The sequence below is a fragment of the Pristiophorus japonicus genome, chromosome 1 (assembly GCF_044704955.1).
Source record: "Pristiophorus japonicus isolate sPriJap1 chromosome 1, sPriJap1.hap1, whole genome shotgun sequence".
In the NCBI taxonomy this organism is placed as follows: Eukaryota; Metazoa; Chordata; class Chondrichthyes; family Pristiophoridae; genus Pristiophorus; species Pristiophorus japonicus.
The window spans coordinates 519,898,449-519,919,458 of NC_091977.1; the positions used below are offsets into that span (position 1 = coordinate 519,898,449).

A 21,010-nucleotide genomic window follows, 5' to 3' on the forward strand; every position below is an offset into this window, starting at 1 on the left:
CAACATAACACAGAGCAGGTTGCATTAACATTTTCAGTGTTGGAAATAACACTCGCTATTAGTTAAATATTCAAGTTCAAAGGACGTTAAGGGAAAATTCTACCTGGGAATTCCGTTGTGGGGTATTAATTAGAAAACATCTAAAACATTTCATAGAATCAAAGCATGATACAACACAAAAGCAAGTCATTGTATCTTTGCCGACTCTTTGAAAGTGCCATCCTTTCTCCACTATTTTTTCTCTGGTGTTTTTTTTGCCTCCCCCAGGAGATTACAGGACTGTGGGGGGTGGGTGTGGGGGTGGGACGGGATGGGGAAAAGAGGACAGGGAGGGAGGAAGTGGTCCCACCATCATGGGTTTGATGAACCGACTGATCTTCACATGTCTGTCGATTTGTCAGTGGTAGCTTAAGTTAAGATAATGCTAGCATTCCTATGCCGGTATCCACAAAGTCATTTCAAGGATTAGGTTTTTCAATTCTGAAAGATCTCTGCATTTGGAAATTATGATGGTTTTTCTTTTTCTTGCAGGTCTTAATCAGAATTGTGCCGCGAATCACTACAACAGCCTTATAACTGAATTCTTTCAGCCTAGCCACATTGAAATTTTCCGATCTGCCAGGAATGAGGAGAACATGTTTGGCCATGTTCCTTCCTTTGAGCTAGAAGGCTTTCCTGTGTTACAATAATCTCTGTCCTGCAGGTGCTCAGCAAGGCTTCTAACATGTTTTATGAGGGCTACTTTTGGACCTACAGACATTCCAATATTACTATAGATCATACTCTCTACCCATCAGAGGATCCTCAACTGGTTAGTTAGGAAAAAATATACATCATTTATTCTAGACAAGAAATTATGTTGTGCAATATTAACACAGAAACATATGGAATTATTTGGTTCACTATTTTTTTAACAGATGCCTTCAAATAAATGCTTTATTAAAATGGGTGATTCTATACAAATATATTAACCACTCAAGCAAATATGGCAGTATGTAATTGCTTGGGTTTTTATGTAACCCTGGAATGTTACAGCACAGAAACAGAACTATGTGGCCCATCAAGTCTGCACTGGTATTTTTCTCCATATGAGCTAATAGTCTAATTCCAATGTCTGACATGCTTCTCAAATTTTTGAATATTTTTCTTTTTGCATACTATCTAACTCACTTTTAAAATAGTTTATGGGCTCTACTTCAACATAGGTTTGTGCCAGAGAAACCCGTGTTGTAATCTTCCTCTCTCCGTGTAAATAAATTTCCCATGAATTCTTACATCTGTGTCCTCTTGTTATTCTTGGTGACCAGTAGATACAATCCATCTCCACTGATGTAACCATAACTTTTATAATCCTGAAGGGTCCCATCAGGTCCCCAGCTAAGACTTCTCCGCTTTAAAGAGAAAAGCCAGAAGTTCCTGCTTCAAAATTGTAACTTTACATCACTGGTAACAATCTACACTGCACCTCTTTCAATAGGTTTGTATGGAAAGTGAGATTAGGCTCTTTGTCAGCCGGCACGGACACGATGGGCCGAATGGCCTCCTTCTGTGCTGTAATTTCCTATGTATCCTTCCAATAATGGGATGCACACTGTGCTTCAACTGCGACCTAACTAAGTTCTTGTGCAACATAGAAACATAGGAACAGGAGTAGGCCATTCAGCCCCTCGAGCCTGTCCAACAAAGTTCAACTGTACCACTTTGCTTTTGCATCTTATGCCTCAAAGTGCCAAGCCAAGAGCGACGATTTTAACAGAATCATGCAATCAACCATCTTCCTACTACTCCACCAATCTCACAACATCAGAAGATGGCTGGTAGGGTAGAAGGGCTACTCTCCTCCACATATGGCTCATGACATCTCTTGTACCCCGAGCAGGCCTACAGAGATGGGACACCACCAGAAACATTGGACGACTAGGATGAATTATTGAGCACACAATTGGGGTTGTGTGAGGAGTTTCTCTTGAATCCAGTTTCCAGATTGGTTTACAAATATTAGGAAACAAAACCTCCACAGGCAATACACAGCAGGTCAGGTAGCACATGTTGAGAAATAAAAGTTAGTCGGTTGATGTTTCGAGGTAAATGCTTCAAGTATTTTCTGGTGAACAAACAGAAAATATCTGGCCATTATCAAGTTCTACATAAAGAAAAATAATCTCCAAATGTAAAAAAATGAAAAATGTTTCCATAAAACCGCTCACTTAAATTAACAACAGAAGCCAGCATTAGAATGTGCTATAAAACTGACAACAGAAGGACAAAATGTTTCAGAAGCTTTAAGAGCTCCATTGTTCAAAGATCCAACTCCAGATGGGTGAAGGTTACACCCAGCCCAATCCCATCCTAAACAGACAGAAAATCACTTTAGACTTTCTTTAAACAGTTTATAATATTTATATTGAAACTATTACTCCATTTTTACATTTTTAGTGAGACCACTTTAAGCTGGTCTCAAAGTCATTCCAGAAAATTATGCTTGGCACAAGGGAGGTGCCAATCTGGCTGCATGACTCTGAACCAGATTTCGTGGTCTCCTCGAATCTGCTCTGTTCCTGTGTCACCGACCTTGCTGACCAGAAAATACATCTTAGTATTGCTGAGTAGAACTCTGAGGTCAGCTACTCGTGAAACTTTTGATTCCCTCTACTGTCCCCGTAGCATGGCCTCCAGATCAATCTCAGAAAAACATTGGCTCCATCTCCTATTGAGTCTGGACACCTGATCAAAGCAGAGTTCGATTCCAGGGTGTAGAATTACAATGTGCCATTCCCACTCAGTGATTTTTTATTCAGAAGTCCTTGTTAAGCATAACATTTCTTGGCAAATTAACTATGCGTTTATCAGCAATCAGCAATTATGTGCTTGCTGTACTCTTCCAAGCCTAGTCCTTTCAGAGCTGAGCGTTAGGTGATGAATTTAAGCAGTGTTGCAATGTGGATTCAATTCAAGTGAGAATTGGATTGGGACTGCTAAAACTGAGTTCACTTAAGATCCGAAACAGCTGTCAATGAGAGAAAGTTTTCACGTCTTTTCTCAATGTTGGATCTGAACCAGAGGTAAAAGCCGATGACTGAGACCATTGTCTCAGCCAATTGGTCTTCCCAGCCTCATCTAATACCTTTTAAAAAAATTAATTGTAACACTGGCAATATCGCTAATAAAAGAAAATGGGGCTTGACGCGTTCGATTAAGGGATAGGCTGCTGTGATTCCTTGCAATCACATCACTTGTTAATTTCTGAAGTATTAGAATTGCATTGACTTCTGGAACAGCCTGTGGGCACATTTTGTAACACAGATATTTCTGGATAAATGCATATACAAGAACAAACTCACAATACCGGCATTGCCAGCAACTAGCCAGTTCTTACAAATAGCTTATAAAATAGGAAGTTGGTATTTCAAGTCATCCTATGGCATTGTTAAATTTGTAAAACTAAGCTGTCCTGTGGATTAAAGTCGACTGATTTTTAAAAATCCCAAGAGAATATTAAGAACTGTGTGTACATTTTTAGTTTAGTTCATTAGCACAATAAAGCACAAAGAAAATGTTGTTGGTGTGCTATTGAGGGGTTTAACTCACCATAACTTTATGTTTTCAACAGTACGGTAGCATAGTGGTTATTTTACTGAAATATCATTTTACAAATGTTGCGTGACTTGCTGAGTGTCTCCAGTGTTTTTGTTTCAGACACCAGTGCCTGCAGCATTTTGTTTTTTGTTTTCTTAAATCTTTTTTCTGATATCTTTCCAATTCCTGTGAATGCTGGACACTGTTGCATTTACCCTTTCTGCCTCCTCCGCACATGTCTGCTGTAGCTGGTACTGTACTTTGGGTGGAGAGGTAGGGGGATTGGGATTATAAAAATAACTATAAAAATAATTAGCTGCATATTCAATAACCACTGTGCCATTTTTGTAGAATGTTAACAATTTTTTTTTATACAGGATATCTCTGCATTCTTTTTGCATGGGGATGGTGAATATCAGTCAAAGAGGTACAGAGAAACGTTTATAAATGGACACTCCCAAAAAACGGACACTTATTGAGAGATCCAAATATTTTGCACGGTAAAATTAACAAGAGTCATCCTGAAACCACACTCACAAATTATGAACTACAAACAGCCTTCAATTCACCAAGTCCTTAAAACACTGGACATGCAGGTCAGCGCAAAGAGGCAACGGGTTTTGTGAAAAAAAAGTGGCTTTTGTGGAATGGAGGGCTCTTTACCCAGCATCCATAGCAGCAGAGAAAGTGCTCTATCTCTGGGACTGAAAGTATATACAACAACAACTTGTATTTATATAGTGCCTTTAACGTAGCACTTCACAGGAGTATTATGAGATTTTTAAAATTTGACACCGAGCCACATAAGTATAAATTAGCGCAGGTGACCAAAAGCTTGGTCAAAGATGTATGTTTTAAGGAGCATCTTGAAGGAGGAAAGAGAGGTAGAGAGGTGGAGAGGTTTCGACAGGGAGTTCCAGAACTTGGGGCCTAGGCAACAGAAGCCACAGCCACCAATGGTTGAACGATTATAATCAGGGATGCTCAAAAGGGCAGAATTAGAGGAGCACAGACATCTCAGGGGGTTGCAGGGCTGGAGGAGATTACAGACATAGGGAGGGGCAAGGCCATGGAGGGATTTGAAAATAAGGATGAGAATTTTGAAATCGAGGTGTTGCTTAACTGGAAGCCAATGTAGGTCAGCGAGCACAGGGGTGATGGGTGAGCAGGACTTGATGAGATTGGGTGCAGAACAAGAGAAGGTTAACTGACGGAAATGATAAAGGTGTAAGACAAAAGGTGGCATGATAGAGAAGTTAGAAAAATAAAAGACACAGGAAATCCAGAGAATACGGTCTCCTCTACATCAGGCAGACCAAATATAGATTGGGTGATCACTTTGTTGAACTTCTCTCTTCTGTCCACAGTTTAATTTTCCATCCTTCTCCCACTCTGGCCTCTCTGCCCTTGGCCTGATACAGTGTTCCAGTGAAGCTCAAGGAACAGCACCTCATCCATCTACTTGGCATTTCGCAGCCGTCTGGCTTCAATATTGACTTTAACCACTTCAGACCTTAACCTCAGCTCACATTTTCTTTCTCACAGTAGGTGTTGGTAATGTAGAATGGTCTAGCAGCCCTTTCCAGGATGGGGAACGAATGCGTTGGTGCTTGGGATGGGGATTCCTCCATCAGGATGGTCTGCAATCCTAGTGTTAATCTGCCTTCCACCAGACACCTCGATCACTGAAGCTTTGTCAGGTTTTCATGCTCCCACTCACCAACTGAGCTATCTTGCTTTAACTGCTCGCATATTCCCTGGATCTCATATAAGTCTTTTACTTCTCTACTCTCGCAAGGCAATTGAACTCTTGTAGAATTTTCTGACTTCCTGAATTTACGGGTGTGTGTGGTACAGATGATCACCATTTGAATGTCAAATTTAAAAAAATATTTGGGGCTAGACTTTCCCTAAAGGCCCTCAACGCCCGACTGCCCACTGAGAGGAACAGCTAACGTTCGGCGAGAAAAGCTGCCAAGAATTTTCATTTTTATGTTTAAAGTAAGTAAAGCTAATCGCCCGGCCAGTAAATGGCCGTTGCACACTCATTTTCGGCGATTTTCTTGGCGGTTAAGTGGAAAATTAGCAACATGGGCGGTCGTTACCGGAATGGACAGTAAATACTAAAATTTAGTCCGAGGCTGCGGATGGGCCTAGGGGAGGGGGGAGTCTAAAACTAAAAATTTAATAAAAATAAAATAAAAACGTACAAAGCATTCCCAAGACAGTTTTAACCCTAATCGCCATTTTAAAATAAAAAATAAATAAATAAAGAACCTTTAACTTACCTTTCTTTGCCGCCCTGTTTAAGCAGCTTTTACAGGGCGGTTCTCGCGGCGATCTGGACGGCGGCGGTTGAGGCCAAACTTACGCCCTGGCAGTTGTTCTTGCCGTTGCATATGTGTGGTTTGGCCGTGTCCAGAAGGAAAAAACTTACGTGGAAACTTTCGCCGGGCGGAAAAACAGCTGTACCGCCGAAAAAAATCGCCGACAATGAAGCCAAAAGTTTAGCCCTTGAACCTGGTAAGGCCCAGCATACCTTGACTATAATTGCAGTTTATAATATGGAATGAGCATTCATTGCATTGGTAACCAAGCTGAGCTGCACGCAGCTCTTTAGTGTGACATTTTGCGTCCATCCAAATGTGCAATGGCTTTATGAAATTCAAAACGCTGAACAGAAAATATGTGATTAGCCACAATAAAGAAGCACATTTCCTTCATGAGAGAATCAGAGAGGGAGAGGAGATGGGGAATGCAAGGAACTGGATGCCTAGAATCATAGAATGATATAGCACAGAAGGAGACCATTCGGCCCATCGTGACTGTGCCGGCAATGTGTGGGTTGAAAAGGGTGCCATTCAGAATTATATGCAATTTTAAATTTGTTGCCTATGTCCCTGCTTCCAGGTAATGCAGTCAGATGTGAATGTATGAATATATGAAATGAAGGGAGAGAAAAGACCAGTAGATCTGTTTGCCTTGCACACCATCCCTTCATCTCCCAATAATTCTGTCTTCTGGAAGAGGCAAGAAAAGAGAAAAGAAACCCTTGTGACCAAATTAGGTTAATTCCTCCCCAACTTCCTAAAGGAATCAAGTTGCTCCAGGAGAACATGGTTTCCCATCACGCATCACCCATCACCCATCAGCGGAAGGAGCGCGCAGCAAACCAGCCCTACCGACCCCTTTCCCCCGACGAATGTCTGTCCCACCTGCAACAGGGTCTGTGGCTCTCGTATCGGACTGTTCAGCCATCAAAGAACTCACTTTGGGAGTGGAAGCAGGTCCTCCTCAATTCCAAGGGACTGCCTATGATGAGGGATAATCTAAGCTAACTAATCGCTCGCTCCCTGTAACTGGCAATGTCTTCTTCTCTCAAAAGTACAAGAGGACATAGATATCAGATTAAATGTAAGAGATTTAGGAGGCAGAGCGGGAGAAATTGTATTGCACAGAAGGTTGAGAAGCTGTGGAATGCACTGCCAGAGTTAGTGATGGAAGTGGAGAGCACATTAACATTTAAGGTTAGGTAGGTGGCTGATAAAAAAAGGGGGATACAAAGATTTGGAAATAGGGCAGGGGAATGAGATTAGGACTACTGTTCGTGTGGAGAATAAATATAAACTTAGACTGCTTGGGCTGAATGATCTGTTTTCCTGTTGTAATTTCAATGCAATTCTGTATAACTTACCAAGTTCAATTTTGAAGGACTGTAGCCACCTAATACTTGCCACATGTCTCTCAAGTTTGTTCCAGAGGGTGATAACTCTAATACTTCTGTCATCTAACCTTGTTCTTTAACTACAGATTTTATAGGCATGACCTTTTGTTGTACCATTTTTATCCCTATCTATGATGGAACAGACTCATTATCCATTTCAAAAGATTTAGTTGAGATTCATTCAAACATGGTAGTTTGGATGAACAATATTACTCACATTCAGCAGTGTAGCAAGCAAAATTATTTTACGAGTCAATATTTTTCTATTCAAGCTTTTAGATCAGTTAGAAAAGCAAGCGATTTCTCCAGCAGGAATTTAAGTAATAAATATATGCAAAATTAAACCACTGAAACAGAACAGTAAGACCTGGGTTAAAACTATTAGTCACTGAAAATGCAACAAATCCATGTTTAATAGATCTGCTCTCTTGGACTCCCCAGTCCCCAACACCAATGACATTTATCGCCCAGCCCAGAAGTTCCACCCCCAACGCTCTTCTGCCCCTAATGGAGGCGGAGCGCTATTGGAGGCGCATTGTGTCCGTGGAGGGGCGTTCCGGGGCCGTAGAACGGCGCTGAGTCCAGCGCATGCTTCGGAGCCGAGCAACCCACATGGCAAAGTCAGCGCTACACAGATGCACCCACGACAGAGTGCCGGGCTGCAGGGTGGCAGCACGGTTGAGGCGCGGGCCGCCACTATCGGGCCGACAGAAGAATCAACCGACGGAAAAATGTGGCGGCCCACGGCGCAAGCAGCCTCCCCTTTAAGGGGAGCCCCAGCGGCCGATGTCCGTGACCCGCGAAGCTGCTGTGACATCGGCCGGCGCCATCCTCGCACCCCAACCCCCCCCCCCACCCCCCCGTGCGGCACAAAGAAGTCGGCGCCGTGCAGTGTGAGGATGTCAGCTCACACCGCGATGACGTTATCGCCGTGCGTGCACCAATCCGGGGCGCAAAGCATGGGGCGCGGTGCTAAAGGCATAACGCCCCCCAAACCTCCGGGGCAATTTCCCCAGAGGCGCTATTGACCCCTTCCCCCGGGCGATAACCTCATTCTGCTCATTAGCGCCCCGCGGAGGCACTAATGGGGCTATAAAAAAAGGCAATTTCATCCCATAAGTGTAGCAAAGAGGGTGACTTCACCCCAAGCTTTCAAATAAAGCTGACCACAAGGATGTAACTTTAACTCTGAAATTTCTGCTCTGTGGCAAAGCATTGGCTTCCACTTGGTGCAGCTACACAATACAGTTATACTCAGCTACAGGAACTCAGCACGGTGGATAGGTTGAGACTGCGTCACATTAATCCATACTCAGTGTACATGTGGTCCTTTGTGCAGTGCTTTTTGAGATTCCAACACAAATTGTTCTTGTCATAATAGTGCAGGTTGCAAAGTCTATGCTCAGGATATTTCAGGGCATTACCGAATATCAAGCCATTGTTTCCAAGACTGTCACTGATCACATCTCCTCTGGAGATTTTCCCTCAATGGCTGTCACACTCATAGGACCCGAACTTGATGGAAGCTAAGTTCTGCCCAAGTGCCACCCAAAGGACCGTCAAGATATCTGATGGTACTTTGGGTGGGGGTTCGTTAAAAAGTCCTTGAAAGACCGCCCGACGGCAAAAAAGGGACTTATGCCATGAATCTGGGCGGCAGCGGGCGAGAGCTCCCAATTGCAATCCTCACCAAAGTGCCACCGAGGATTGAGATGGGCCCAGAGAGGGTGTAGCACATAATAGAAAAACTTACACAAAAAAAACCCACTGGAAAACCCTCAGGGGACCCCTTTCACACAAATCGTTGAAAAAAATAATAAAAGTTCACTAACTGTTTTTTGCAGGTCCTCATACTTACCGTTAGGGTTAGACCCACCTCTATGCGGCGGTCCTTCCCCCTGCTGCCGCCGACTCCCGCCCGGAGGAATCTGCCAGCTCTGCGGGCGGAAGGCTACTTACGCACCTTGCGCGCCAGCAGCCGTCAGCGGGCAATTCCCAGCGGTCCTCCCCTCCCGCCGGCGGGAGACCTAGTGGAAACTGGCACCGAGGGGAGACCGCTGAAAAAACTCGGCGGAGGAGGGCGGTAAGGCCACCAAGTTCAAGCCCATAGTCTCCCAATCCCGCACAGCCCGCTTCTACCTCCTTCCCAAGATCCACAAACAGGACTGTCTTGGTAGACCTATCGTTTCAGCCTGTTCTTGCCCCAAGGAACTGATTTATTCCTATCCCGATTTATTTTTTCTCCACTTGTCCAGTCTCTTCCCATCAACATTCGTGACTCTTGCGAAGCCCTCCGCCACTTTAACAGTTTCCAATTTCCTGATCCCAACCATCTCCTTTTCACTATGGACGTCCAATCCCTCTACACCTCCATCACCCACCAGGACGGCCTGAGAGCACTCAGTTTCTTCCTTAAACAGAGGCCCAACCAGTCCTCATCCAACACTACCCTCTCCGCCTGGCTGAAATTGATCTCACATTGAACAACTTCTCCTTTGACTAAACTCACTTTCTCCAAATTAAACGTGTTGCTATGGGAAGCCTGTCTTTTCATGGAATTTGTTTTTATTCGTTCATGAGATGTGGGCCAGCAATTATTGCCCATCCCTAATTGCTCTTGAGCCACCTTCTTGAACCGTTGCAGTCCGTGTGGTGAAAGTACTCCCACAGCGCTGTTAGAGAGGCAGTTCCAGGATTTTGACCCAGCGACGATGAACGAATGGTAATATATTTCCAAGTCAGGGCGGTGTGGGACTTGGAGAGGAACTTTGCAGTTGGTGGTGTTCCCCGCTGCCCTTCATGAAGCAGCTGAAGGTGATTGGGCCTGGGACACTGCCCTGAATAACTCCTGCAGTGATGCCTTAGGGCTGAGATGATTGGCCTGCAACAACCACAACAATCTTCCTTTGTGCTAGGTATGATTCCAGCCAGTGGAGAGTTTTCCCCCTGATGCCCATTGACTTCAATTTTACTAGGGCTTCTTGATTTCACATTCGGTCAAATGCTGCCTTGATATTAAGGGCAGTCACTCTCACCTCACCTCTGGAATTTAGCTCTTTTGTCCATGTTTGGAACAAGGCTGTAATGAGGTCTGGAGCCGAGTGGCCCTGGCAGAACCCAAACTGAGCATCGCTGAGCAGGTTAATGCTGAGTACTTGATAGCAGTGTCAACAACACCTTCCATCACTTTGCTGATGATTGAGAATGTTGTGCAAAAGCAAAATAAAAATATCCGAATGTTCTATTGATTTTGCCATAATCAATAATTAATTTGAAATTGTGACTTCATAACCTTCATGTTACATAAACAAGCAAGACTGCTCTGTAAATTACAAGTAATTAATTTTGTATAGCAACGTGTGTTTAATTTCATTTATTATGCAATATTTTCAAACACACATCGTAAAGTTATTCCATTCCGAGTCAATGATCGAACGATCTAATTGTTCATATGCTGATATCACAAACATTAACTTCTAAGCTAACTCCTTCTATTAAATACAGTCATATGTCTTGTACACAATAAAATAATAACCATAAATTTCTTACCTTGCATTGTCGTTTTTGTGGGTTCAGAAAAAAGTGGAATAAGGAGGAGGAAAATGAGGTAGACAAATGATAGCCCATTGTATCGGAACAAACATGCTGAAACACAAGTGAGAAAAGAATAATCAATTCTACACTCTGAGAAATAACTTCGGATTAATGCTCATGCCTTATATGCATATGAGGCATCCATAATACGCATTAATGCTCGGATTAACGCATATTATGGATGCCTCATATGCATATAAGGCATATTATGAATTATTTACATGCTCAATGTTAAAGCAAATCTTATTAATAGTGAGATTATTGTAGTATATCATATGAAAGATGGTACCATCTTATTAAAATAAGCTAGCAATAATTTAATATTTGGATTTTAATTGGAAAGCTAAATACTATCCTTGAGTCAGTATTGCATGAACATCTGATTTGTTTAAAATAATATAATCAATATAAGTAAGGCATATATAAAGCTAATTTAAGCTACGTCAAGCTAAATCTATTAAACTTTATAATGAGATTATAAGTACCACATTTCTGCAACACAGAGCTACTATTACTACAAATTCATTTGTGATGACAGTTCTCCCATGCTCAATCTTTTCCTTATTAAAGCTGACATTAATGTTATCAGCATTTCATTATGTAGCAAAAACATTCATTTGAGATTAAGTGTTAGCTGTGGCTCAGTGGGTAGCATACTTGCCTCTGAGTCAGGAGGTTGTGGGTCCATGGTCCCACTCTAGGGACTTGAATACAAAAAATATCTAGGCTGATACTCCAGTGCAGTGCTGAGGGGATGCTACACTTTTGGAGGTGCTGTCTTTCGGATGAGATGTTAAACTGAGGCCCCGTGGTGCTCTCTCAGGTGGACGTAAAAGATCCCATGGCACTATTTCGAAGAAGATCAGGGGAGTTATCCCTGGTGTCCAGGCCAATATTTATCCCTCAATCAACATAATAAAAACATACTTGGCCATTTAGGACTGAGATGAGGAAAAATGTCTTCACTCAGAGGGTGGTGAATCTTTGGAATTCTCTACTGTGGAGGCTTAGTCGTTGAATATATTCATGACCGAGATTGATAGAGTTTTGGATATTAAGGGAATCAAGGGATATGGAGATAGTGCATGAGCATGATCTTTTTGAATGGTGGAGCAAGTTCGAGGGGCCAATGGACTACCCCTGTTCCTATTTTATGATATGCAAAGGCTATTTTATGAGTAGGTTCCCTGAATATAGAACAAGAGTGGGAAGCCTAGTTGAGTTTCTCCCATCAAGTCTAACACAACTCAGGACAATTGTAGTTCATCTTTCAATGGCTTTTTTTTTCATTCACATGATGTTGGCATTGCTGGCAAGACTAGCATTTATTCCCCATCCCTAATTGCCCTTGAGAAGGTGGAGAACTGCTGCAGTTTTTCCTCATGGCACAATTGAGTGGCATTTCAGCGGGCAGTTAAGAGTCAACCACATTGCTGTGGGTCTGGAGTCACATATAGGTCAGACTGGGTAAGGACAGAAGATTTCCTTCCCTAAAGGAAAAAGAGAATCAGATAGGTTTTCTATTCCAGATTTATTTAATTAACTGACTTCCCCAGTTGCCGTGGTGGGATTTGAACTCATATCTCTAGATCATTAGTCCAGGCCTCTGAATTACTCGTCCAGTAACATAACCACTATGCTACCGTACCCACAATGCTTAGAACAGATAACTCAGTACAGACTTGGGATATAACTTGGGACCTTCCTGGTTTGAATGACGGACTCAGTTCTTTATTAACTGAACAATTGGCAGATTCAATTTTTTACTTTATTTTTGATTTATATATATTTCTATGCACAATGAGAAACATTGTGAGCTATTGCCCCCAGATTTTCCTCAGCTTCACCATTCAATTTCATCCCTCCAAATATGGTCAGGCGTATTAAGCAGTAAGGACAGACTGATGAATGAAGTCACATTTTCTGTAATTACCACCATAGCAGTAACAGATTAAATACACGTGCGGCGTGAATGTTACTGGTTACTGATCAGTCCAAGCCTGGATGTTGTCCAGGTCTTGCTGCATGCGGGCATGTACTGCCTCATTATCTGAGGAGTTGTGACTGGAGCTGCTCACTGTGCAATCATCAACAAACTGCCCCACTTCTGACCTTATGAGGAGGCTAAGGTCTTTGATGAACCAAGTTGGTCACCTTCTCTTTTGGTCACCAATGATATTTCGCATAGAGGGACTAGGTGAGAAAATCAAGAGAAAACAGCTAACAATTGAAGGAGTCTCTCGCTGAAACAAAAAAAAGCGAGTAGGGACCAAAATGGGGTTATGTTACTTCAGCAGAAAAGAAGATCGCCAAAGTGAGGAAGAGTTCTCATTTTTGAGGTACAGTATTATTTATTACCAATCTGAAGAGAAATGAACATTAATTTTATTGTGTAAATATGAAGAAAAATAGTACTGTTAAGGAAAGCACGTTCATAGCAATTTAAGTTCTTTTGCCAACCTCAAAAAGGACTTTTAAAAGTCTCCCACCTGATAGGACAACCAAATCAAGACTCCATGTCCCATAGAGACCGAAGATTTCACATCGTGCAGAGTTATTGATTCCTCCCTTATCTGACGTGTGTAAAAAACTGAATCAATGTGGGTCTAAAAATATGAACAGCAACATCCTTCTTATTTCTAAATGCTTATCCCGGAAAGATAATGATATCTTACTTCGTCTGCAGCACTATTATCTTTTAAGTTCAAAAACAATCATGTATGTTAAGATTTAAAGCGAGGAAGGGAAATACCGCCAATATTTATAATTTTCCATTTAGTCCCAAAGTAAAGTTAATTCAAATCAATTAGACATGAACCTCTGCCCTCCAACGCTTCCCCAACTCCACTCCCCCCCAAAAAAAAGTACAGAGGCATAATTAAGGACTTTGATACAAATGAGGTGGAAGTCTTAGACAGGCTGAAAGGATTTTACCACTATGTTTGATTGCAAAATGTTGAGGTTGTAGTAAATTTACGCTGAGCGTGACATTTTTAGTTCAGGGGTGGAGACATGTGTTTTTTCTAAGTTTGAGTTAAAATTGTCATGCATGCAATTAAACCATTAGTCAGCATTTCTCTTCACAGATACACTGACCACAATGTATTTACTGCAATTCACATAATGACATTGGTTGGATTTTCTTTGGAAGAATTTCTAAACGGTTCCATGTCTCTTACAATAAACATTATTTTTTTTAAATTGGCCATATAGAAATAATTACAACTCAAATATTTCTCTCACCACTTTCATATAAATATATTTGTGATGTATCTGTGGGAGTATATTTACCAAAGAGATTGAAGTGGTGGAAATAAATTCAAACATCAAAGCTTCATGACTTTAAAAAAAAATAATGCAAGGGTATTATCTAGTTGAATTCCTGGAATTATTTTTTGGCATCTATTTTATGTTTTCTTAAAATCTAATTACAGTTTATTTACCAAAACACTTCCAAATGGATTAGTTACAATTTTAACCAAACCAATTCCAGTATGATAATTTAGGATAAAGTATGGGAAAAGCTATGCAACATTAGGATTTTTCAATCAACATATGTCTCCAAGCATATTTATTACAATATAGCATACAAAAGAAATGCTGTCTATTCAAAACACCTGGCAAAAATTGATAAGCAAAAGGCTAGAATCCCGTGTCTTTATTCGCTCGCCAAAGGGTTTATCTTTGTTTATCGACAATGCCGCAACACAATGACTCATCTCTTGGATGTAATGACAGAAATAGTCTTTGCATAACATCAAAACGAATGTAATGTTTTTTGTAATCTACTATTGGATCTGTCTTGGTATTCTCACAGTGACCTAGATTTTCCATTTTTGAAGATTGGAGGGCTATCTGACACGGTGAGAGTTCTGCCCACTGCAAGGAGATGTCCTGACCCCAGCTGATTTTATCATTAAACTATTGAAGGGAGTCTCCACAGCCTTCGCCAAGGAGTCTGGCTGGAGTGGATGTAGAATCCGAAGACAGCAGGCTTCAACGACCTACAGCAACATATCAGTGAAGCCTCTGGAGGTACTGATGAAAGTTTAAAACATTTTTCAAAAATGTTTAAATCCCTGTTAGTCTGTGCCATCAATTGCTCTGCGATTAATTGGCTGGACTTTCTGCCCAAGGAAAATTCAAACCCTCTCCCTCTGCCACTGAAACAATGTTAGATGCCAGAGACCAATCCTTGGCATTGAGTATTGCTATGGCTCAGTTGGTAGCACCCTTGCCTCTGAGTCATGAAGATTGTGAATTCAAGTCCCATTCCAGGGACTTAAACACATAAATCTAGGCTGACATTCCCAGTGCAGTGCTGAGGGAGTGCTGCACTTTTGGAGGTGTCGTCTTTCGGATGAGACACTAAACCGAGACTCCCGTCTGCTCTCTCAGGTGAACTAAAAGATCCCATGGCATTATTTTGAAGAAGAGCAGGGGAGTTATCCCCGGTGTTCTGGCTAATATTTATATCTCAGTCAACATAACAAATGCAGATTATCACATTGCTGATGATGGGAACTTGCTGTGTGCAAACTGGCTGCTGCGTTTCCCACATTACAACAGTGACTACACTCCAAAAGTACTTCATTGGCTGTAAACTGCTTTGAGTCGTCTGGTGATCGTGATAGGCGCTATAGAAATGCAAGTCTTTCTTTACTTATTTTTGCAAATGAGGGGAGCTATGGCATATTGTATACTGCCAGACCTTGTCTGTGGGAAACTGGGACCATGTATAACTGACGGGGACACAGTCTAGTGCATCTCCAATCAATTTACTGCCCTTGCCCACCTCAGTTGGCCAGATAGTGTAGTTTTTTTAACAAATATGAGGGGTACAGAATTTATCTAATAAGCACATCTCCCGTGATGTTGCTCGTGCTGAGTCCAAGGAAACATTGCTTTGTAACAATAGGAATGTGATATCAAGTTCTCCAATATACTCCTCATTGGCCTTCCAACCTCCACCCTACATAAATCCCAACTCATCCAAAGTACGCCTGCCTTTAAAGCACTTTATAGCCAATGAAGTACATTTTGGATTGTTCACACTGTGAGAAACGAGGCAGCCAACTTGCACACAACAAACACAAACAGCAATGGCCAGATAATCTGTTTTTGTTATATTGATTGAGAGATAAATATAGCCAACTTGCACACAACAAACACAAACAGCAATGGCCAGATAATCTGTTTTTGTTATATTGATTGAGAGATAAATATTGCCAGGATAATTGTATGGAGTTTGAACCCACGACCTTCTGATTCAGAGGCAAGAGTGCTGCTACTGAGTCATGGCTGACATTTAAAGATAGGGGATTAGCCAAATGTCCAAATGAATGATTAAGGATAGTTGTGAGGAACCTTTGAATGTGGGAAGACAGAGGATTTTAGGAAGAGCTTTACAGAGAATAGGACCAACATAGTCGATATTTGCGTCGTTGAAGATGGAGCGGAGGGAGGTGGGATGCTCTGGAAGTCTGAATCAGAAAAGCAGAGGGGCTGCACAAGTATGTAAGCCTATAGGACATTTGTAAGGTAGGGAGGGATAAGGCTGTGCAGGAATTTGTAAATGAGGATGAAGATTTTTAAATCCATGAGCCCAATTATAACTCCTGGCCAGCTTTGAGCAGGTGGGTAGCAGAAACTCACCTGAGTTAGAAACTCAACTGCTGCTCCAGAAATGAGGCCAATGTATTTTAACTCCCAGCCTTTATTTAAATCCCATTAGGCAACTTTCCACCCATTGTGGGAGGCAAGTCAGCAAGAAGTAGCGGAAAATCACATGACCTGGAGCCTGCCCACCAAGACCAGATAAGTGGTGGGATCAGCTACAGGGGCCGTCCCGTGGGGATCTTGTGATCAGGAGGGTGGGGTGAGGGGTTGTATTTGTGGCAGGAGAGTCCAAAGTGTTCCTTGTGGGGCCAGGAGGAGCACTTCTTTGGCTCAGCCTTCATTTTTTAATTACGCCTTCTGTAAAATGCTTGGGATGGTTTTTCTATGTTAAAGGTGCTAAATAAATGCAATATATTGTTGCTGTTGTTGCCATCATCTGCAACTTGCTTGATTGCCGGTGGAAATCAGAGGGTTTAAAAGATGAATATTTCTTCATTTACAGTGCTTCTGCTGGTGTCTCGGGGAGGAGAATTCGCATGCTCAATTCTTTCCCGGAGATTTTTCCTAAATTAGCCTAAGGTTTGTTTGTTTGGCTTTTTGCTTCTCCCAGGAGATGAGGTGACTGTGTGAGGGAGGGGGGTTAAGAGGAGAGCATGATGGTGTACGCAGGTTGCACCATGTCGGGATGGGACAGATTAGTCTTTTCCTGTCCTTCTGTCCTGTGTTTCTGGAAAGAAAGAAAAAAACTAAGCAAGACCTACATTTATTTCACGCCGTTCACGAGCTTGGGATGTCCCAAAGCGCGTTGCAACCAATGAAGTCGTTTTGAAGTGTAGTCAAAACGCGGCAGCCAATTTGCGCTCAGCAAGGTCCCACAAACAGCAATGAGATAAATGACCAGATAATCTGTTTTAAGCGTTGGAAGAGGGTGAACAAATACAGAAGGGAACTGCAGCCCCCCCCCCACCCCACCAAACAAACCAGTGATGGAATAAGCAATAAAAATGTAATAAAGAAATATGGTGATTTGGGAGTTGTTTAGATTCTCTGGGGCCCTGTGATAATGTGAATGATTTCACAATGGGCCTCTGCGGTGCAGTCAAAGTCTTTGCCCGACAGCTCAGCTGGAAAGTCATTCAACGAAGCAGCATTCAGTTCACTACCAAGACATCAGTGCAGCGCTGGTCCTGATTGCTCCCTTGTGTTTTACCCTTTGAACAAAATATGCAAAAGGTGCTGAACAGATTATTGGGGACTCAGAGAGCACGGCGAACTGTAGCGACTGAAGTGGGTAAACAGTGACTCGGACACAGCGAGAACACAGCCAGTGTAATACTGAAAGAAAGTAGTTTGTCACGTCTGTGTGTCCACCTGTCAATTCTGGAAGACAGGTCCCGTCACCGGTCTGGAGATTGTGGCTCCTCTAATGACTTGAAAATATGCAGGAAACATTGCATGAGTCACATTGACCTGTGCGTACAGTGAAAGTTAAACCCATCAACATCACAACGCATGGAAGATAAAGCACATGTGTTCTTTTAGCTGGGGATGGGACCATGGGTATTGTGGAGATGTATTTCCTAAATCGCTGTCTCTGATTGAGGGAGGAGTGAATGCAGAGTTGAAGGGTGGATGTGGTGGGAATGGAGGAGAAGGCAAATCAAGGCTCCTGAGAGAAGGAAGATCTGTGCAGGCTAAACTTGTTTTAACTATTGGAAGATGGGATGGGTGAGTTAATTGATACAATGTGTTTTTTGAAAAATGTGTTTTATGTTTATTACATCATAAATGTTATTGTTAGATGTGGGTTGGCTGGGGAAACACGTTTTCAGCTATTTGATTGGGGTTTTTTTTTGTAATGGGAATTATAGTAGCATAAAAGCTTTTGATTGCCGGCTGTGTAATTTCAGGCTTCACGGGCTTCACACAGGTTGGGCATGTCAGACATGTGCAAACGCAAACCATGTATTGATGCAGATAAGTAGATAGATGATATGCAAATTGCCTGCAATCAGCCAAAGGTGATTTTTCTGTGAACTTGCCTCACAAACATATTTCTGTGCACATAGTATGGTACATTCATCTCAATTGTCATCTTTTCAAAGTGAGTTGTAAAGGCATTAAAAAGTAGGATTGCAAAGCAAGTGTCATCTGCCAATTCTATTTCACTTAGAGAGAAGGAGGAAGACACTTCCATCCAACAACAGCTTCATGGATACAGGCCAGTGGCCAAAACTGGAGTATGTCATAAATAATAAGAGAATGGAAGGACTTCAAGACTGCAATCTCATTTTGGGATTGAAGTGATTTGCAAGGCATTTCCTCTCAAACTAAATAGATTATGATTTGTAACCATCCAGGTATCTATTGTTGGAACTAGACTGTATATATAAAAATGTCTCCCTTTAAAGTAGAGTAAATGATTCCCTGATCAGACTGCACCATTGCAAAAGTGTACGAAGTATAGAAGTATGAACAGAGATATGCACTTTTACAAAGAAATGCAGACTATTCCTGTACTTTTAATTAGCAGCATCTAATCCACTAGAAAACTTTTTTTATACCACTTTATACGTCCAGTCTCAGTTACAAAGGAGTTCACTGACATTTTTGTGAACATCATCATACACAGTAATGAGACAAGGGAACTCTCCAGAGATGTATAAGAAACAGAATTTGGAATTAATACAATTATAAACATAACGAGTTTAACTTCTTTTGTACATAGTGGTTAATATATTTGCATAAATATCAGAGCTACTTTAACAAAATCATTACCCTGCCTGTTTTAAAATCATTAATAATTACCTGAAAATAATGCAGGAACACACTGACCTATGGGCACAGTGAAACAACAACAGCCTGCATTTATATAACGTCTCTAACATAGTGAAACATCCCAAGGCGCTTCACAGCAGTGTTACCAGACAAAAATTTGATACTGAGCCACATGAGAAGAGATCACGGCGGATGTGGTAGGTTTTAAGGAGCATCTTAAAGGAGGAAAGCGAGGTAGAGAGGCGGAGAGGTTTAAAGATGCAGTTCCTGAGCTTGGGGCTTAGGCAGCTGAAGGCATGACCACCGATGGTTGAGCAATTATAGTCAGGGATGCTCAAGAGGGCAGAATTTGATGAGCGCAGATATCTTTGGAAGGTTGTGAGGCTGAAGGAGATTGCAGAGATAGGGAGGGACGAGACCATGGAGGAATTTGAAAGCCAGGATAAGAATTTTGAAATTGAGGTGTTGCATAACTGGGAGCCAATGTAGGTCAGCGAGCACAGGATCGTTACTTGGTGCAAGTTAGGACACAGGCTGACGAGTTTTGGATGGCCTCAAGTTTACGTAGGGTAGAATGTGGGAGGCCAGCCAGGAGTGCATTGGAGTAGTCAAGTCTAGAGGTAACAAAGGCATGGATGAGGGTTTCCGCAGCAGATGAGCTGAAGTAGGGGCGGAGACGGGCAAATTTCGGAGGTGAAAATAAGCGGTTTTAGTTATGCCACGGATATGTGCTCGGAAGTTCACTTCAGGGTCAAGTTAAACCCGTCAATATCATCTGTTCAGTTTTTTTTATTGAAATACAAGAAAAATGTTCTGAACTGCAGTTGGGCCAAACATGCAATTAGTGCTTTGGGCTACACTACCAGTTGCCAAATGCATCAGTAGTGTGGAAATTGAAAAGCCCAGGCTGTTTTCTCTGTTTCACCCACCCTATGTATAGATTGCCGTTACACCAAGGCGAACATTTTGTCCACTTTGTGGTGTCAATGACAGTGGTCCATCCAGTCAGCATGTCCATGGTGCTCTGGCAAAGATTTCTCGAAAGAACTGAACTCTCATAGTTTGCTGGGCTTTCAGATGAGGATCTCTTTCACATATGCATTAAGCAGGTATAAACCTCATCATAACTTCAGCCAACTTTGTCTGGCCATCCCGATCCATAATCAGAGATCCTGTTTAAGAGCAAAGGCAGACAGAGACACCAGACGCTACTGATTTGTAAGACCAATTGGAGCTGATCCTTAGCAGCCGATTTATCAATAGAAAATCATGTTGTTCTTCATTATGGAAGCTCCACGCAGAGCAGGAACCTAATGCTCACACGCTCCATGCAGTGTCATAAACCTCATTGTTTCCATCTTCTATAAAAGGCCTGAGTGTCAGTTCAAGAAACGCACATCCCTAGTCATGATCCCCCTGCTAGAAATTTCCAACAGATGTGCCATGTGGTTCTGTGCCCCAATGACTTTCCCAAACTTTCTTTCATGAATTTCTAGCTGGGAGGGGGTGCCCAATGTTTTTCGGAACACTGGGAAATTATAACATTGCATCCTAGAAAGTGTGAGGGAGGTTATCCCCTCCATTTTGTACCTTTATTCTCACATTTTCAAGATCAAACCACACCTGCAATTCTGTCTCTCAGCACAGCAGCACATGCATGCCCTCCTACCAAGCCCCTCAGATGCCTGCACATTTGGCAGAAGCAAAACAGGGCCCAGG

At 42.2% G+C, this 21,010-nt stretch overlaps 1 protein-coding gene across 1 annotated transcript in view; it reads right to left on the bottom strand.

The window, feature by feature from the left end:
- The window catches only part of LOC139260488 (piezo-type mechanosensitive ion channel component 2-like), an 851,737-nt gene that overhangs the window by 651,283 nt on the left and 179,444 nt on the right, over nt 1-21,010 (bottom strand). Inside the window, exon 2 of the mRNA XM_070877017.1 lies at nt 10,850-10,945. Coding sequence (XP_070733118.1) covers nt 10,850-10,945 — 96 coding nt within the window. The remainder of the gene's footprint in view (nt 1-10,849; nt 10,946-21,010) is intronic.